This window comes from Zootoca vivipara, chromosome 2 (assembly GCF_965207765.1).
Source record: "Zootoca vivipara chromosome 2, rZooViv2.hap1.1, whole genome shotgun sequence".
Taxonomy (NCBI): domain Eukaryota; kingdom Metazoa; phylum Chordata; class Lepidosauria; order Squamata; family Lacertidae; genus Zootoca; species Zootoca vivipara.
The window spans coordinates 32149599-32170141 of record NC_142584.1 but is presented as its reverse complement, the minus strand read 5'-3'; the positions used below and the strand labels follow the sequence as shown (position 1 = coordinate 32170141).

At 43.4% G+C, this 20543-nt stretch overlaps 1 protein-coding gene across 13 annotated transcripts in view; it reads right to left on the bottom strand.

The window, feature by feature from the left end:
* ITGB4 (integrin subunit beta 4) overlaps positions 1–20543 on the bottom strand; it is a 76315-nt gene that overhangs the window by 36086 nt on the left and 19686 nt on the right. For all 13 annotated transcript variants that reach the window (XR_015948032.1, XR_015948033.1, XM_035104485.3 and 10 more), the window contains exons 2-14: positions 18807–18895; positions 17653–17735; positions 16284–16385; positions 15051–15255; positions 14510–14606; positions 13716–13887; positions 11933–12196; positions 8713–8802; positions 8273–8395; positions 6047–6214; positions 5315–5391; positions 3929–4140; positions 1178–1281 (exon numbers count right to left, since the gene is read on the bottom strand). Coding sequence is in view for 11 of the 13 variants with exons in the window: in XM_035104483.3 (XP_034960374.2) it covers positions 1178–1281; positions 3929–4140; positions 5315–5391; positions 6047–6214; positions 8273–8395; positions 8713–8802; positions 11933–12196; positions 13716–13887; positions 14510–14606; positions 15051–15255; positions 16284–16385; positions 17653–17735; positions 18807–18895 (1786 nt within the window). In the remaining 2 variants the exon portion in view is untranslated. The remainder of the gene's footprint in view (positions 1–1177; positions 1282–3928; positions 4141–5314; positions 5392–6046; positions 6215–8272; positions 8396–8712; positions 8803–11932; positions 12197–13715; positions 13888–14509; positions 14607–15050; positions 15256–16283; positions 16386–17652; positions 17736–18806; positions 18896–20543) is intronic.

The following is a 20543-nucleotide window of genomic DNA, read 5'->3' as shown; positions in this document are numbered from 1 at the left end:
GCAAGGGACAAGGGCAAGTACTGAAAGTCCATTTTCAGGCGATACATCATCTTCTATTCTGAAATGGCAAAACCTTACCCAAATTCAGTTGAGGATATTTCCCTCCCCCCACAGCCAAGAGGAAAGTTAAACATGGGGGAAAGAACCCTTTGGATAATCAAGGGGCTCTTTCCTTACATCTCTTAAGAGTTGATAAGGATTTTCGAAAGCGGGCAAATGGTAATACTCTACGTAGTTGTCAGTATCTTGGGAAGAAGGTGGACTCAAGCAAACAATTCATAATATCTACGTGGTGGCCTAGATTACTCAAAATGGCAGATCAGAGTTTGAACTAAAATGTCTTCGTATTCCTCATGTGTGTAAAACAAGCAGGTTGCATATTCTGAACACTATCTCTGGCTTAACAACTGCTGCAAATACTGACAAAATAAGCTAAAAACAGACTTCATACCCATGCCTTACATCTCCCTTATTAGTTGAGTTCTCATAGTTCTCAGAGCACAAAAGTAGAGTAGGAAATGCCCTTAGTGGGCAAATCAGCAGATGGAGGGTGGATGTAAAGAGGCAACTGAATGGTGCAATTTCATGCAGTTTTGCAGGGTAGATACAATTCCCTGGGAGTTTGGTGAACAAGCCAAGCCACAGAAGATGGCTGTTCTGTGAGTAAACTGGGTTATCAAAAGTGAGGGAGTGAGGCATGCTCACCTCCCACCCGTGTCTGGACATTTGTGGCTAAACTTTTCCGCTGCCTCTTCTATACAGCATAATGCTGAGCAAAAAACAAAACCCTGGAAGGGTCGTAGCTCAGTGGTAGAGCATTTGCATGTAGAAAGTCATAGGTCTGACTCAGCATAAGGGAGTTTTCTGTGTGTCCGCCCCCCCCCCTCTCTGAAGATGCTTTAAATCCATTAATCAGTCTACCAGCTCAAGTCCATTATTGTCTACTCTGGCAACACCTTGCCCAGGGTCTCGGAAAGAACTTTCCCGAGAGCCCGGAGGACTTGAATTTGGGAACATCCAAATGCAATGCATGAGCCCTACTACATCAACTTTGAAGTCACCCAGCTGTCTCTTTAAGCAGAACTCTCTCTGATCTTCAGGCTGTTGTGCATGAAAGAATACAGCTTCATGTCCCATTTGTTTATCTTTCTAAGAAGGGCAGGGGGGAATAACTTACCCCACTGCTGGAGATACAGGTTTCGTTGCTTGTGGGACACTCACAGCCAGGGCCTTCCCAACCACTTTCACATGCACACTCACCCATGTAGCAGCGCCCCCGATCTACATAGAGGAAGGAAACAAGGATACGGTTTCACAGAATGCAGCCTACACTTACATGGCTGATATAGCTCAAGATTCACATCTTTGGCAAAGTGCCACAATGCCCATAGTTATGTCAGGAGCTTTTGGGGGTTTGTCGTTGTGTTGTTGTTGTTTTGTATCTTAGATATTTTGTGCTATAATAATAATAATAATAATAATAATAATAATAATAATAATAATAATAATAATTTATTTATACCCCGCCCATCTGGCTGGGCTTCCCCTGCCACTCTGGGCGGCTTCCAACAAACATTAAAATACATCAAATATCACAGATTAAAAACTTCCCTAAACAGGGCTGCCTTTAGGTATTTTCTAAATGTCAGGTAGTTGTTTATCTCTCTGACCTCTGATGGGAGGGTGTTCCACAGGGCGGCTGCCACTACCGAGAAGGCCCTCTGCCTAGTTCCAGAGAAGGCCCTCTGCCTAGCTTTGCTTCTCGGAGTGAGGGAACTCGGTGCTGGACCTCAGTGTCCGGGCAGAACGATGGGGGTGGAGACGCTCCTTCAGATATACTGGACCGAGGCCGTTTAGGGCTTTAAAGGTCAGCACCAACACTTTGAATTGTGCTCAGAAACGTACTGGGAGCCAATGTAGGTCTTTCAATGTGGTCTCGGCGGCCGCTCCCAGTCACCAGTCTAGCTGCCGCATTCTGGATTAGTTGTAGATTCCGGGTCACCTTCAAAGGTAGCCCCACATAGAGGGCATTGCAGTAATCCAAGCGAGACATAACCAGAGCATGCACCACTTTAGCGAGGCAGTCCGCAGGCAGGTAGGGTCTCAGCCTGCGTACCAGATGGAGCTGATAGACAGCTGCCCTGGACACAGAATTGACCTGCGCCTCCATGGACAGCTGTGAGTCCAAAATGACTCGCAGGCTGCGCACCTGGTCTTTCAGGGGCACAGTTACCTCATTTAGGACCAGGGAGTTCTCCACACCTGCCCGCCTCCTGTCCCCCACAAACAGTACTTCTGTCTTGTCAGGATTCAATCTCAATTTTAAAAATTATGAATAAGATTAAAACAATAAAACATATTGCAATAAATATAAGACCATCTCACGCTGTGGCTGCAGGAGCATTATAAGGGGGAAACAAATGTTGACGTCAGATAAAGGTATGTACTGTACTGTAATGTGAAATTATGGAGGAAGTCCTAACATTTTTATCTATCGAAGGATCACAATTTTGGGTCAGTCATTAAGTGAGTACTGTTGAAAAACAGCTATACAACAAGGCCATGGAAGATGTATATACAACAGGGGTAGAGAAAATCTGTGTCGTGAAGCATTTAAGGCTGCCGTTATCCAAATGTGGTAGAAGCGCAAACCATTCAGAAGCTTTAAATGACTGTAATCAAGATGAAGAAGTGGGTAATGTTAGGCTACTGTGTTTTCTACTTGATGGAATCATCGAATATGCCTCCTACATTTTATAAAGGTTGATGTACAAAGACAACAACATGGTCTTGTTTGCTGCAATAAGAAAGGCCAAGTCCTGGTAAGGGGAACCAGAGAATCCATAGAGAATCCATAGTATGTTTCTATTTACACTGCAGTCCTAACCACACATACTTGGGGCTTAACTTCAGAGTACTTGGCATTCAGACATAGTTTTTAGGAAACCACTAATGCCCAGGTCCTAAGGGGCCCAGGTGGCGCTGTGGGTTAAACCACAGAGTCTAGGGCTTGCTGATCAGAAGGTCGGTGGTTCGAATCCCTGCAATGGGGTGAGCTCCCGTTGCTCAGTCCCAGCTCCTGCCCACCTTGCAGTTCGGGGGGCAGGAGCTGGGACTATTTATGTAGATAAATAGGGACTGCTCTGGCGGGAAGGTAAACGGCGTTTCCGTGCGCTGCTCTGGTTTGCCAGAAGCAGCTTTGTCATGCTGGCCACATGACTTGGAAGCTGTCTGCGGACAAACGCTGGCTCCCTCGGCCTATAGAGCGAGATGAGCGCCGCAACCCCAGAGTCGGACACGACTGGACCTGATGGTCAGGGTCCCTTTTACCTTAATGCCCAGGTCAACATCAATCTGACCTTGGCTGCAGCCAGAAACAGTGAATGCAGGGAATCTGTTTAAAACACAGTATTTTGCACACTGTGTCACTGGGCTAATCTCTACAGAAATGGATCACGAAAACACCTTTTGTTTTCCCTTCACTTGAGAGTGTAACTGATGCCCTCTCTAGAGGCTTTCAAAGAGAAGATGACAGATCTATGATCAACCATTAAAGGTTTTTTATCGGCATCAGCTGTACAGGCCTAGGGGGATTCAAAGGCAAAGAATATGAGGAAGCCTGCAGAAAAACTCAAAACACCATAAGCTTTATAACTGGGGCAATAGGTTTGGGGAGGCTCTTCCATTCAGTCATTAACACAATAGTGAATCCTCTATAATCTATTATCTAATTTGTGGTGTGACTTCAAAAGCATCTGAGAACGAGAGTTTACCGGTGCAATGCTAACTGTGCCTACTAAGGCCTATTAGATTCAAGGAGGCTGAGGTAAATGGATCCAGGTGTGTAGCCTTAGCCTGCAGCAGAAAGTTGTAACCACCTGAGGGCAGACCTGAAGCCTGGCCACTGGCTCCAGAAGGCCTCACTCACCGTTGCAGAGGAATCCGGAACTGCGGGGACACTGCAAATTGTCAAATTCACAAAAGCGGCCCTCAAAACGCTGGGTCCGACCGTCAGAATAGCACTCGCATAGCCCACAGAGGCATTCACCTTGCCCTGAGCAGGGCTCTGTATCCCCTGGCCGTATGCAGGCCGCATCATCAGTAGAGGAGGTGGTAGAGCAGTTACAGGTAGCTCCCCGCCTGTCATGGAGAAAGGAAGTCAAGACAAAGACTGAGAAAGGCCTCGGAGGTCTGACATCTTGGAGAGCTGAAAGGACCCCAATGGACAAAATGTAGAGACTGTGTGACTGCAAGGGGGACAGGGTCCTGTCTTTGTGTTTCTTTGGTACACTGTGCTTAGAAGGCATGGTGCAAAGAAATGACAATACGTGGCCCACAGCTCAACCTTTCTTTGCCCATGGGGTGACTATTGAAAGGCGATATTTTGGCTCACAGAAAAGTAGACAGCATGAGTCCAACATATATTTGAGTCTAAAAATTTCCTGCCCCTTATTCATAGTGGATTTGGAAGATGAAGAGAGGGGCCAGGAAAGTGACACCCGAGAGGTGGGATTTGGGCACACAGTTTTTGCCTACTTCACAGGGGAGGGAAAGGGAGGGCTCCTTGTGTTGCCCTCTGCTCCCAGGGATACTCCCAGCAGCAGAAGCAAGGTTGCACGTGATAACCACGTCCCTTGCTAGATTGCTGGAGTTTGAGGGTGGTAGGTTATTCAGCAACCCCACATTTTACAACTAAGTGGGGTGTGGGTGTCTAACATCAGTAGGGAACCTCTCCTGCCCTATACTGCTCCCTTTGTGGACTCCCAGGGCATCCATGGGGCAGGGGGGAAAGGAGCCACTCTAATAAAGATTAATACTAAAAGTGGGAGTATTGTCCAGAAATATAGTATAATAAGTAGAAAAATGTGAACATTTTCAATAACCAAAATATTTTGAAGTGGTTTCCTGAACAGGATAATCCTAAGGCACCAGTTACCACATAATCAGTCAATCAGGTCTGTCTCTGTATGCAATAAGCAGTGAACATACTGGGTAGGTTTACACGTAACGTTGAACCATGGTTACCGTTAACCAAGAGGATTAACGGTAGTTTGGAGGATGAATTGTTTGGGTTAAGTTGCTGGTCCCACGGATATTATTTTTTTGCTGCTGCTGCACTGCTGCATTTTATTGATATCTGATGTTTTTGTGTTTTATTTTATACAGTTGTCCGTATGCTTACTATTCGAAGCTGCACTCTGTTCCAGATTGGAGGAAGGGCAGGGCGCAAATCAATCAATCAACTGATATTTTCTGCTGAAGGAAATAGAAAATACGCACCCCACTTAATAAAAAATAAGGATGAGGTATTTACCAGCCTGCATTGCAAACACATTCTCCACAGGCGAAGTTCCCCCTGAAATTGCACCTAGGTGATAGGACTTCCTGTTGCTGCAAAGTACAAGAGAAGAGATGTTACTGAACTTTATTCTAGGGGATCAGATTTAATCACATGTCCTTTAGAGAATAAATAATGGTAGCCTCTAGTTTTGCTTCTACAGGATATGCAAACCTAAAGAGCTCATTGTCAGTATTTTCATCCCTCCCATTGCAAGGACCACCAGATCATGTTTGTTTTACTTTCTGCCTGTGAGAAAGGAGGGGGCAGAAGCTATTATTCCAGACTTCCGCCTCCAGTACTGAGGACCTTTCTCTTTGATCGGTCTAGAGCCAGGATGGCAGTATGAGAGCTGTTTCTCTCGTACATGTTTGTTATGTTCTTTTATTTGTTTAATCAGTAGAAATACCCTTCAGGTATGCTACAAACTTCCACAGCTTTGTTTCCGTTACTCTGCTGCATTTGAGGTGCTCACATGAGCAATTGTGAGTCCACAGCACCAGGACCTATTCCTTGGGAATGCTATGTTGCTGTTCCTGCATTCCTGTGATCAGAAGGTTGGAGAAAGTGCTCCCATCACCCAGCCCATGCAGGCGCAGCTGAAGACGCGGGCTGAACATGGGCGTATGAAAACTCAGGCTTCCTATAACATTAATATCTGGAGCCATTCTTGGGGCAGGACAACCAAAGGGGAGAACAAAGAAGTACCATTTCACAGGGGCAGGCGTCGCAAATGACTGAGGCGGCTATCTCCACGTTGTTACCGAAAGAGGAGGGCTTAATGTGGAAAATGCCATCCCGATCTTTCTCCGGGAGACTGCAGACATGCTTGTCACCCACTTGCTCATGAGCTTTCACACGGACTTTGAACCTGCCCTAGATGGAAGAGAGAAGTCCTGTTCATTTGCTGCATTGATCCAAAGAGAGAAAGACAAGAGAGATATGCCACTTTAAACAGCAATCTGGAAGGTGAACGGCTAGGTACAAAGCTGAACACGTAGAAACAAGGAAACGGATATTGCTAACTTGCTTCCGAGGTGGATATGAAGCGTATGTTCCTGGTGCTGCACCACACTGGCTGGCAGCATGCCCCCCCTCCCATGTATAAGTAGCTGTGGAATGGAGATACAACCCGAAAACCTACACAATGTAGTCTGGGATATGGAGCCCTGCTTTTCCTGTCCTGAACAGTTATTGTTAATGGCTGCTTCCAGGTGGTGCTACCTAATCATTGCTCTCAAGTTCTGAACTAAAAGTGAATTGCAATTGATTTTCCACACTAGTAGGAGTATTGTGCTTCTGTGTGAGTCCTACTTTGTCCTGCCCATCCTATCAGGTGTGACGTGGCCCATTTGAAGGTCAGCAACACACATTCGCTATTTATTCATTCATTCAGTTTATATCCTGCCCTTCCTCCTGAGGGAACCAGGGCAGCTTGTGGTGAGTGCCTTTTTCTTCAACCCTGTTTTTAAAATCAGTCTTTTTATTAGCAGTAAAACACTTTCTGAAATGGAGGAACAACTCTTAACACAGCCGTGCTATGTTGCTGCTGTTGCTGCTTGTCTTACAGTGCTATAACAGTACAATGCAATTATGCAATTTCTATTCCGAACTTTAAAATGAAAAGCGTAATGCTGGTGGTCAACAAAAGAGGTTTAAAGACTCTCAAGGCAAATCTTAAAAAATGTAGTATAAACACTGACTACTGGGAAACACTGCCCTGTGAGCGCTCCAACTGGAGAACAGCCTTTACCAAAGGTGTTGTGGACTTTGAAGACGCTCAAACTCACGACGAAAGAGAGAGAAACCTGCTAAGAGGAAGGCACATTTGGCAAACCCTCACCATGATCAACTCACACCCGAAAACCTATGTCCCCACTGTGGAAGGACGTGTGGATCCAGAATTGGCCTCCACAGTCACATACGGACTCACTGTGAAGACCATGTTCATTGAAAACCATCTTACTCAGCTATGAGTGATTGTCAAAGCAGCAGCAGCAGATTTTTAGCAACCTGGTTAATGATGGTTACCAGAAAGGGATGGATAGATACCATCATGACATTATAATATTGTACAGCTATACTTCTCCATTTTAAAAAAGGAAAGTATTTTAGTGCTAATTAAAAGTTTGATTTAATAAAACACACATAAATAGGGTCATAAAATGGCGGCAACCACTTATGATGAATATGTGTTGAATATGTGTTCCGTCCATGTCAAAACTCCACCATTTACAAACAATTACAGTGGTGCCTCGCTTAGCAAATGCTCTGCTTAACGAAATTTCTGCTTAACGAAAGGATTTTTCGAGCGGAGGTTACCTCGCTAGACGAATGCGTTTTACGAAAAATTCGTCTAGCAAATCGCGGTTTCCCATAGGAATGCATTAAAATTCAATTAATGCGTTCCTATGGGCAAAAAAAAATTCAAAAAAATTCAATACATTCCTATAGGATTCGCTAGACAAAATTTTCGCTATAAGAAAAGACCCGTGGAACGAATTAATTTCGTCTAGCGAGGCACCACTGTAGTAGCTCTAAAGCCATTTGCATCTATGGAGATTGCTCTACTCTTCCCTTCTTCTGGAAATAATTGGACTCAGTGGCATCATCTGAATGCCCAGGTCAGGGATGGTGCATCGCATTTTGCCACTTGAGGCAAAACAGGAAGTGCTCTGCTGCCGCCGCCACCAACACTGCCATACTTGCTGCTGCTTACACCTGCTCCACCCACCCTACCACTGCTGCTACTGGCAGAGAAGCAGTGCTGGCATCAGCATGGCTTTCATGTGAATTCTTGCCAATTTGGGGGGAGATCACGCTCAAAATTGGTGCCAATGCTGTTGTCACTTCACCACCAGGCTAATGGCTGGGCCGGCCCTGTCCCTGTCAAGAGTGAGTGAATGAGGAAGACAAAGGGGCAGTAGGGCTTACCACTTCACCACGGACAACATTGAATGAGCCAGACTCTGTCTTTTCATACTTCTCAGATGTTATTTCTGTTTTCATGGCTTTTGGGGTGCCAAAAGCTCGAATGTCCATCTTGGAACTAATACGCTGGGAAAGGCAGGGAGGGAATAAATGAATAGAACTGAAACATACCAAATTCAGAGGTTCCCCCTAGATTATAATAATAGGATTTGCACGTTATAACATCCAACCATGTCCACAGAGGATGGCTCTATTAATTTGCTCCTTGAGTTGTATTTTCACCGCAAAATTCAGTACAAAGTACAAATGTCAAAGGCTAGCTGTGTTTTGGTTCACATATTGGTTTGAGAAGTGAAAATTATGCAGCTTCTCATTAAAATGCACAAAAAATTGAATTTCTTTTCCATTCCTAGATAGGACAGATTCCTGATGTTGCTTCTTACCCTGTAAGCCATACGAAGCAAGTCTACAATATTAGAGGAATCTTCTTGCAGCCTCCCAATTTCAGAAATTGGGAAATACGTGTGCAGTTTCTATTAAAAAAGAAAAAGCAGTGAATTAGTTAAATATTTAAGTTCTGTTACAACCTTAAATAGGCAACAGAGAAAGCAACATAGTTAAGTACCTTGTTATACACAGTAACTGAGAATATACCTTTATCTTACTACTGTAGTTGAATTTTCGCTGCTGAGAAACACTACACACAGGTCACAACAACACAGCAAATATTAGCTGTGGTGTTTTCCCATTTATTTCAACAGGATGCAGTTATGGTTAATTTTCACTGGGTTGAGTCTCTACAATGGAATGTGCATTTCAAAGACAGTAGCAAAACCTCTTGTTGTGAAGGGATGATTCTGTCCTGTCCCCATTCTAACCCGTCTCAAAGAGGCCATTAACGCCCTCCCTAGCTGATATTAATGAACAGGTGGAGAGAAGGGGCTTTGTGGGCAGAGGCTAGTTGTTTGGGATAGGACACGGAAGGCTTTATCAGTCAACACCAGTACCATGAAGCAAGCATGGAAGCTAGTAGGCAGCCAGTGCAATTGTCATAACACCAACTGAACACTGGCCAATGAATCCTTTTAGCTGCAGCATCTTAGCGATTATCCTGGGGAGCCTCATGCCAGTAGGTCAAGCCAACACTCAGTGCTAGATCCAATGAAGGTTGAGAATCTTAGGGCCAAAGCAGACATTATGCCATGAGGATCCAGGACTCCTCTCCCATTGGTCTTTTAAACAGACACACAGCAGTGTGTGCATGTGCTAATTTGATTAGGAAAGTGGTGTGGAGGCTGGGACATTAAACCCTATCCCCTGTCCAACACCCTCAAGCTGTGAGTTGCTTTTCAAGAGGAAAACACAAATCTGTATCACACACCTGAAATTTCCTCCCATTGAACAAATAGCAGCTTAGCAGGGGCTTTGGATTGGGAACATGGCCTGAAAGGAAGGAGTTAAAATACCCTCATTCTCTATGCATCTTTAATTTTAAAATACTTAAATTATCCATGGCATAGAGAAAGTAAAATAAAAAAATTCCTTCAGTAGCACCTTAAAGACCAACTAAGTTTTTATTTTGGTATGAGCTTTCGTGTGCATGCACACTTCTTCAGATGCCAGATACTTCAGAAAGTAGATAGAGAAAAAATATTCTTAGGGCCAAGCTAACTGTGATGTTAATTGCATGAATGCAATTAAAGTACCGGTATCAGCTTTTTATTATGGAATTAGTAGCTTGAGGAGGAGCCTGAGCAGTCTCAAGACTATGATGGCTGGGGAGAAAGGGAAAGTTTAACTCTTTCTGTTCTTGCCACAATCCTCAAAACCGTCTCTTGGAAACTGCAGTGCGCATTTCAGTGGGACCAATGGGAACTTGCTTTGAAGTGAAAATAGCAGCTTTGGAGAGGCTATTTTTGCCAGGATCATGGCAGAGAGAGAAATATTTAAACCCTCTCCTCTCCATCCTCATAGCCTTTCCCAAGACTGCTATTTTCATAACAATCAGCATGCAAGTTAATCTCCTTTGCAAAGATGACATGTCTGGTTTGGCGCTCAAACCCCTATCCCTCTAGGACTTAGATTTAAGATAAAGCATTTGTTCACTCTATTGCAGGGGTGGGGAAACTTAAAGCCCCTCCAGATATTGCTGAACTATAACTCCCACCAGCCCTAGCAACCAGCAATCATGGCCAATGGGTAGGGATCATGGAGTTATAGTTTAGGAACTTCTGGGAGGAGCAAGTGTTCTCCACGCCTGCTCTATTGTCTTTTTGCCCTGCAGGTTAGCTTCCTGGAAACATCTGGCTGATCACTGAAGGAAACATGATGCTAGCTAAGATGGACCTTAGGTCTGATCCAGTAAGGCTTGTTCTACATTCTTTTTTAAAAAAACCTTATCAGATAATCAGTCATGGATTTCTCAGAGTAACACGTAGCTTGGTCCATTTGCCGATGGAAATCTGTTGTGTGAAACAAAAGATATCCTGGTCTAATTCCTGACTGGGATTCTCCAACTATCCACTGGGTGTCCCCAGTGCATTACAAAAATAGATTGCACAGCTGCTTTGAGATAGGCTGTGTTCTTGTTATCTGCTGTTACCAAGTTGTTGGGTGAGAGGATATGCAGTACCTGAAGGTAATCTGATTCCTACACCTGTGCGCTGAGTCACACTACCCATATACAGTGGTGCCTTGCTAGACTAATTTAATTCGTTCCACGGGTCTTTTCTTAAAACAAAAAATTTGTCTAGTGAATCCCATAGGAATGCATTGAATTTTTTTTTGCCCATAGGAACGCATTAATTGAATTTCAATGCATTCCTATGGGAAACCGCGATTCGCTAGACGAATTTTTCATAAAACGAATTCGTCTAGCGAGGCAACCTCCGCTCGAAAAATCATTTCGTTAAGCAGAAATTTCGTTAAGCAGGGCATTCGTTAAGCGAGGCACCACTGTAGTCCTGTGGGAACATATTGTAGTGTTTCACAGAGAACAAGGTGAACAGCAGAATAACATTTCTAGGATAAGGAACACATGAAGGAAAACACACCAAGCACATTTGGACATACCCTGTTTCTCATATTTTAAGACATACCCATAAAATAAGCCATAGCAGGATTTTTAAGCATTCAATGAATATAAGCCATACCCCGAAAATAAGACATAGTGATAGGCGCAGCAGCAATGCCGGCCGCAGCAGCAGGAGGAGGAAAAAAATAAGACATCCCTTGAAAATAAGCCATAGTGTTTTTTTTTTGAGGAAAAAATAAATATAAGACATGTCTTATAATATGAGAAACACGGTATACTAGAGAAGTGTGTGAAAACCCTCAATATCTCCACTTCAATGTGGAAACAAAGGAGATGCTGAAAAAATGAGAAAAGCTCATCTGCTGAAGCAGTCTTTGATAACTTTCAAATTGTATTTCCCAAACAACAATGACTGATGGCCTCCTCTCCATAGTCAGATCATGTAGCCCTTTTGCGGCTGGAGTTTTTTTGTCCAGCAGTAAATGCCTAAACTGGCTTCCTTGTAAGGTCATTGTCTGCAGGCAATGGTGGCCAGTGTCAACTGCCAGTAGCTTAAAAACACACCTCTCCGTTTCTCTAACACCATCCAAGTACCCAACACCCACTGTCTGCCCACTGCCATTTTTCACCTCATAGTAATCGTAAGAGTAGTTGGTGACAGCAAATATGGGGATGATGTTGCTCTGCCTCAGCAGTTTCACAAGTGCGGGGACGGAGGGGTAATCCTGCTTGGTGTCAAAGGTGTAACTTCCTGTCCTGTTCATGTGGCAGTGACCATCATTCCTTCTCATAATTCCTGCAAGGACATTGGCACCGTCAGCTTCGTAATGGAAGGCGGACTCGGTGGAGAACACCAGGAGATGAGTGCTCTCTTCCCGCCAGCCAATCTGCTCCTGTGGGCCAAGAGAAAAACAAAAGGGTGTAGATTCAATTGTGGAGGGATTTAATTTACTCCGAAAGATGAAGCAGGTTGGCCAGAAGCAGGTTGAGGAGAGTGCTGTAGCCATTCACACCATGGCAAAAGTTTCTGTGTCAACCCCTTCTCTAGCTATGTCAATAAAGCTTGCAGCCGCTGGGTGTCACTTCCAACTGCAGACCAGCCCAAGGTTAGCTGAGAGGTCTGGAAACTTCATCAATTGTTTTTGTGCTGATGTTGACAGTGTCTGGTCACTTCTCTCTTATCTTGTCTCCTCAGCTCTTATCTCTTAACTATTGACAAGGTATAGCTCCCTGAATTCAACCATGTGTTCTGCTTCCATTCTAAGGCACTTCTGGTATTTATTTCTTTTTAACCTTCATATGTCTTTCAGCTGCAAATCAAACCGTTATCTCCATCTTTATGCAAAGAGCACATTTCTTACAAGTTTGTATTTAAAGTGGTTTACAACAGAATAGCAGTTGAAAAACAATAACCATAGTACATAATTAAAACAAATTTTAATTAACAAATCAATAGTAATTATTTAATAACAATTATTATTAACAATTATTTAATAATTATTGTTAAGCAATAATTAACCATTTTTTAAAAATTATATCTTCAAAACACTTCCAGAAAATTAAACATAAAATACACCCAGAATCCCAGGTGTGCAACCTGATATCTGTTACACCTGGGAGGAACTTATTCAGCCTGCATTCTCTATCCTGGAAAAAGAGTCTACAAGCTGACCTTCATCAGTCTAATTTTTATAGGTTTTGGTTTTTCATTTTTCCTCATTCATCTCTCACTGCCTTCTAGAGAACTTGCCACACTTTTGTGGGTTCCAATCAAGCTCCAGTTGAACTACAAATTTTGGAGTTTATTTAAATTGTAATGTTCTAACTCCAGCTATGGCTTGATAACAGCTAATCAGTTCTAAAACTCAACCAGGTTCTCGCAAAACACAAGTATTACCATTAAAGCAAAGCTTTGGCGTAAATATTCTCATTGATCTCACAGTTTGATGAGGGGCTAAGAGGTCCTACCTGGTATATCCATCCTAAAGGTAAAGGTAAAGGGGCCCCTGACCATCAGGTCCAGTCGTGTGCGACTCTGGGGTTACGGCGCTCATCTCGCTCTATAGGCCGAGGGAGCCGGCGTTTGTCCGCAGACAGCTTCCGGGTCATGAGGCCAGCATGACAAAGCTGCTTCTGGAGAACCAGAGCAGCACATGGAAACGCCGTTTACCTTCCCACTGTAGCGGTACCTATTTATGTACTTGCACTTTGATGTGCTTTCGAACTGCTAGGTGGGCAGGAGCTGGGACCGAGCAACGGGAGCTCACCCCGTTGCAGGGATTCGAACCGCCGACCTTCTGATCAGCAAGCCCTAGACTCTGTGGTTTAACCCACAGCGCCACCTGGGTCCATCCTACACTCAGTTAATTGCTTTATCTATTCTATGCCTTCTTCAGCGACCTCTTGGCTCACCTTGCAAACAGCCGTTTGTAATATGGCATCAAATCCACCTTCTGGGGAATCCAAGTTCCCTGATATTTGCTCCGTCATTAACTCTTGGCTGAATTTATTGATATCATGGGTTAGGCGGATGACATTCTTAAAGGAGAAGGGTGGGTCAGCACCAGTCCAAGGCTCACGGAGTCTGAATGTAAAAAAAATAGCAAGGCCTTTATAATCAACTACCAGCAAGTTGATATCAGAAACACCACCTCTATCTTGTATGGAAGGACCTCCGTCATCTGCCATACAGTTTAATAAAATTAATTATAGAAGAACAGTCATGTGCTGTGATCTGAAACAGCAAAAAAAATAAAAATAAAATAAAGATTAACAAATGAGTTTTGACCAGCATGTTCTTAGGCATAAGTTTATTTCATCAGATGCAGGAAGACACTGACTGCTTTCCTTCGTTCTGGAGGAAAGATGGGATATAAATGTAATCCCCTTCATTTATATTTGGGGTGCACAACTGTTTTGCAAAATAAGTTTAAAAATGAAAGAACATGTATTAAAAACAGATATTCATCATGACTCAGTCAACTGACCTACACAAGATTCAGTCATGAATGGATATGATGAAGTAAGGCAGCACGGTTTGGATAAGGGGCATAATCCTAGGTATTAGAAACAGGCTAGCTTAAGCTACAAGGCTTATTCATTTTTTATCTTTCACGCCCACCCACTAAAAACAACGAAGAAGGCAGCTATGGATCCTAAATAGTTAGTTCACAAATATATCCCCTGGGTGCACCACCTTCACTTACCTCTCAGGCCTCATATCTGTCTGTGGGGCAGAAACTTTATCCACAAACTTGCCAAAGCCAATAGTATAATCACTGGTTAGCTGAGTCAAAAAATTTGCTGGCAGGAAGAAAGTGGGAAAGGAGCAAGTAAGTGAAGATGTCCTGGAACACTTAGATTAAAGCTGCAGCCCTAACCATGTCTGCTCAGAAATAAATCCTGTTGAATTAGATGGGGGTTGCTCCCAGGTAAGTGGGGTTAGAATTGCAGCCTTAGTCCTTTGTTTGAAACATACTTTTCCACAACATAGTCTGATTGCATAATACACTTCCATTGCACCTGAGGGCAGCAGGCTAGTTTGGGGCTTCAAAAGAGGTTGTATGGTGTGTGTGTGCACACCTGTGTCCTCCAACAAAGGGAAAAGGATGCCCCCCTCCTTAGGATCTGCTACCTGAGATGGTTGCCTCATTCAGCCTAATGGTAGGGCCAGACCTGTCTTTTGCCATGTGTACTCAGACCTTGCAGACTGCTGTTTCCCACAGCTTATAAGTTTTTAATTCTCACCCAGTTGTTGGCCCATTGTTTTAAGGTTGTCCAAGTCGTCACGCATGGAATAGGAAAAGTCCATGAGAATGTAGAGGTCCACAGGAGATTCACTGGGCTCAAACACATCCAGGTCAAAGCTAGCTTCCTCGCCAGCTCTCAACTTCAATGCTATGTTCTGCGGGGATACTTGTGTTTTCTTCAGAGATGTATCAATCTTAAATTCCTGCCAGAGGAGACACCAGTAATCCTCAGAAGATTTAGCAGTCATGTTGCATTTTTTGTTTTAACAGCAGATCAGAGAGGGAGAGAACTGATTCATGACAAATAAGAGATTAACTAAATTTACAATGCCTCTACCCTATAAGTATGTAAAAAAGGTAAAGGTAAAGAACCCCTGGATGGTTAAGTCCAGGCAAAGGTGACTGTGAGGTGTGGCACTTGTCTTGCTTCAGGTTGAGGAAGCCGGTGTCTGTTCACAGACATCTTTCCGGGTCATGTGGCCAGCACGACTAAACTGCTTCTGGCGCAATGGAATGCCGTGACGGAAGCCAGAGCGTACAGAAACACCGTTTATATGTATGTAAAAGATGTCTGGACCATTTATGTAACCCTCTCCTTAAGCCTATTGACTTAAAAAAATAAGCTAGGGAAGCTGTCCAAGCAAACTTGGCTTTGGGCAATTCTAGACAGTGATTCAGGTGCGTGGAATTGTTTTATTATGTCTGTATCCCATCACCTAGCCGATAAAGGTCTGTATAGTTAAAGCTATGGTTTTCCCAGTAGTGATGTATGGAAGTGAGAGCTGGACCATAAAGAAGGCTGACCGCCCAAGAATTGATGCTTTTGAATTATGGTGGTGGTGAGAGACTCTTGAGAGTCCCATGGACTGCAAGAAGATCAAACCTATCCATCCTTAAGGAAATCAGCCCTGAGTGCTCACTGGAAGGACATATCCTGAAGCTGAGGCTCCAATACTTTGGCCACCTCATGAGAAGAGAAGACTCCCTGGAAAAGACCCTGGTGTTGGGAAAGATGGAGGGCACAAGGAGAAGGGGATGACAGAGGATGAGATGGTTGGACAGTGTTCTTGAAGCTACTAACATGAGTTTGACCAAACTGCAGGAGGCAGTGGAAGACAGGAGTGTCTGGCGTGTTCTGGTCCATGGGGTCATGAAGAGAAGGGGCACGACTAAATGATTAAACAACAACAACAAATCCCATCTTTACATGATTTCCTTCCTCTCCACTCACCGATTTTGTTAGCATCTCTCCTTCCATGAAGACTATGCTGGCCTCACTGCAGCCGTATCTTAATAAGTTGTCTTTGAAATCACAGCGGTACTCTTTGAAGTTCTAGGGCAAAGGAAAATGTATAACAATGACACACACATTGAGAAAATACATGCTATTATCTATTTTTAAGTATTTACTTTACTATCTCCCTCCATGTTAGACTGAGGGTAGGATGTGGTAGTCCCATGAGAAATTTGTATGTCTACCTGTAACTGCAACTTAAGAGAGGTAGGTTTGCAACAGCGTGAAGAGAGTATAATTGTACCTTGGTTCTCGAACAGAAGGCGTGCTGGGAGTCCATTCGATTCCCGGAACCCTTCAAAAACAAAGGCGTGGCTTCTGATTGGCTGCAGGAGTGTCCTGCAGCCAATTGGAAGCCATGGAAGCTGCTCCAGATGTTCAGCTTCCAAAAATTGTTTGAAAACCGGAACACTCACTTCCAGGTTTCGATCAGGAGCCAAGGCGTTTGAGATCCAAGGTATGACTGTAAATCCAAGTTCTTGCTCTCCATCCTTACTCTATATGACACTAACATACCACCTGGCTACAACCTGGAACATCAAAGCTGGAAAGCTCACACCATCTCTCTCACACAGTGCTTTTAAATGGGGGGGGGGAGAAGCAATTCAGCTACTAATCTCTGATGCACTAATCAGTCTTCCCCAACCTTTGATCTTCAAATGTTGTTGGAATACAATCCACATCAACCTTAACCCTTGATCCTGCTGGCTGGGGGGTGCTGGACACTGGGGAAGACTACACACAAGTAATTTACACACGTTGTATGAACTAGCTCTGCATTGAAGTTGTAACATTTGAGGACTAGCAGTTTAGGCTGTAATCCAAAATCATGTGTACTCAGAAATAAGTCCCCCTGAATCTGATAAGGCTTACTCTCAGGTTAAGTATGGTGGTTATGACTGCAGCCTTAATGTGAGATTTTTGGCCCACTGAAGAGAATTGTGTTTGAAGTGATATGAAACTTCTGTTTGCTCATACACACATAGAAATCAGTACTTGTTGTAGTAGTTATCAAATGATAAGCATGCACATGTCAAGGACTCCTTGAGCAATAATCTGTTTAGAAGTGAGAGGAATGAAACTAAAGGTTAAATGCATCCCCATCCAAAGCATACAGGTATGTTAGAGTGGGCAGGACCATAAGAGCAGAGGCTCAACACACATCACCTGTGTAATCAGGGTTGATAATTGCCCAGGAATGCAGCAATGGAGGTTGTGAGATTGTGGCCAAAACTCAGGTGAAATTTGGAGCTTTGAGATGTGTACGCATCAAGACAACAATCCAACAGTTATAAAAAGCTCCTACCTCATCACTGCAAAAAGAGCAGTCCTTGCTTGCTTGGATACACTCAGTGCAGCTTTTTGCCCTGGAAGCCACACAACGATTATCTAGGAGACAAGAGCAACAAGTTAGAAACACAGGAAACCAGACTGCTCAAGCAATGGAGAAAGAAGGGGACTCTGTCCTGGTCCCATTCTGGTGCTATTCTCATTTCCTTTGCAGGACACACAAAGTGTTAGTCAAGACCAAATCTTAATTACAGCTCGTGGTTTGTTAGCAGTGAGACAAACCATGAGCCCAGGTTCAGATGTAATGCTAAGCCAAACCATGACTTAACTCCAGGTACCATGGAAGCAGGAGAAATGGGACAGGAGTGAGATGGCCAAGATGTTTGCTCCATGCACTTGCAGACTCCCTCATTCACATTTAGCATAGTTCGGCTTAGTATTATATGTGAACTGGGCCAATGTGAATACAGTTTCTCAGGGCTTTGGTACAGATACGAAGAATTTCAGGTGAGAAATGTAATACAAGGAGAATACAGATATCAATTTCACCTGCAGGAATAAGCTTGTTTCATTTTGCAACTGTGGATCTAAATCAGGCATCTTCAAACTTCAGCCCTCCAGATGTTTTGGACTACAACTTCCATCTTCCCCGACCACTGGTCCTGTTAGCTAGGGATCATGGGAGTTGTAGGCCAACACATCTGGAGGGCTGCAGTTTGGGGATGCCTGATCTAAATCATAGGTACCAGCCTTCCCTGTCCTAGTGCCCTTCAGATGTTCTGGATTACAACCGTTGGCCATGCTGAGTCGGGATGATGGATTTGGAGCCCAAACCTTATGGAAGGTGCCAGGTTGGGGAAGGCTGGGTTAATGCCTTACATACAATGCCAAAAATAGACTTTTAGCCACTGCCCTGTACTGTCTGCACCATCTATTAAGACCACTCGTGTATATTTTGTTGTTTAGGGTAATTATTCTGCATTGCAATGAGATATACTATGCCTACTCAGTGTTGCTCAGGAAGACAATAATATATATTTCCACCATCTTTCTTGCAGAGCATCAAGACACATCCCACAAAATGTCACCAATTTGTCTATATCTCAGTGGTTTGAAAACAGTAATACTGTTTGGCAGTAGAGGGAAATCTATAATATATATGGAACTTACTTCTGTTTCCTTGGCTCAAGGTATGAAGCAGTGATAACAGCAACAGCCGAAGCAAAGTCCTTTGTAGTACCTTGTCCATTCTTTTATTCCTGAAATTCAATAGTCAACAGAGTCAGAGTCACAATCACCAGCATGAGAGCTAAGCAAGCCTAGTCCCAGCCAATAATTTCTGTGTCCCTGTTCCCTATTCAACTATGTTTTAATCAGAGTAAACCTGTTGAAATTAATGGAACTAACTTAGTCATGTTCATTTATTCTAATGAATCTGCTCCGAGTTAAACTTAGTTGAATACTACCTCTGACTACAGGCAAATTATCCATAAATATTTTAGCAACATTCCTAAATAAATTACTTTTTTACATCTGCAAAATTCACTAGCCTAACAAGTCATCTAGCTTGGATGACTTCAAAAAGTGTTAGATACCTTCATGGAGGATAGGAGGTCTATCTATAGGTGAGCTGGTCATTTAGGCACCGCCAGAAAAATAGGGGATGTATTGACAAAATAGAGGGCAATATAGGACACATATTTCTTTAACATTTGCACAGGACAGTTTCTATGTATAGATGAAGGCTTGTTCTATGCCTTATTGCTCATGGTTTGTCTCCTACAGAGACAAACTTGGATTTGGATGACGTGCCATGTCAAATTATGGCTTAGCTCACTGCAGGGAAGCAGCTGTAGGAACAGAGGAGGAGCAAAGTGGCTGCAATCAACTGCAATCTCCTCTCCAGGAGCCTCCATGCTCAAGCATTTGTGTTAAGTAATGGTTTGGCTTAGTGTTACATGTAAACAACAGCAGAGAGCTGCTGCCTTCATGCCCTGTTTCTGAGCTTCCAAGAAACATCTGGGTGGCCACTTTTGGAAACAGGATGCTGGAGTAGATTGACCTTTGGTCTGATACAACAAGAGTCATTGTGTTCCTTTTACAACCTTAGTCTATGATTGTTGTAGGTGTTCAATAATCAAGCAATGTGGGTTCAAAGTGGGGGGGATGGGACTGGTAAAATCTGTGTTTGACTCACCTCCTTCTCACAATTGATTATGCCAAAGACTAGCCGGATTAATACTACTGGTATGTCTGGAGGCGTCTAGAGAGCATTATTCCCTGCTACAAACACAATTGACTTGGGAATAACCTGAGATAGTCAGCATGGGTGTACGGTTGAAGCAGCATGGAATCCCTTTAAGAACCTTGAGTCAACAACCACAGGTGTCTGCAAGGCTGTCTTTCATCTAACTATATATGTGTATGCCAAATAAGTATCACTTGAATTATCTTACCTGCACATATTTTATATCTATATCTAATCTTCCATAATTTATTATGCTATAAATCCCCCCAAAGCATTGCTTACTTGCAAACCTCTTTTCACAGGTGTTAAGGGCTAGAAACTTGCTCTTCTTTTTAAATGAAATAAAAGGGTGGGTTCCAGGCCCAATACAAAATGGTGCACATGGGACAGTGAGACTACATAATCACGGGGCCAGTTCACATGAATCATACTGTCCATGTGATTATCTCAGACTTGCAAGAAAAGTGCTAATATCAGAGTGTCCACATGGAAGTTGTATGGGGGAATGGTTAAGACTTCTGCAGTGGGGATAATACTTTAAAAAGGAGTGGTTTAAGGTGATTGCGAAGGCCTATGTAGCACTAACACCTGAAGACTACCATAGACAAATAGGGTTGCCATATTTCAAAAAGTGAAAATCTGGTTGTTGAGCTTTTTTG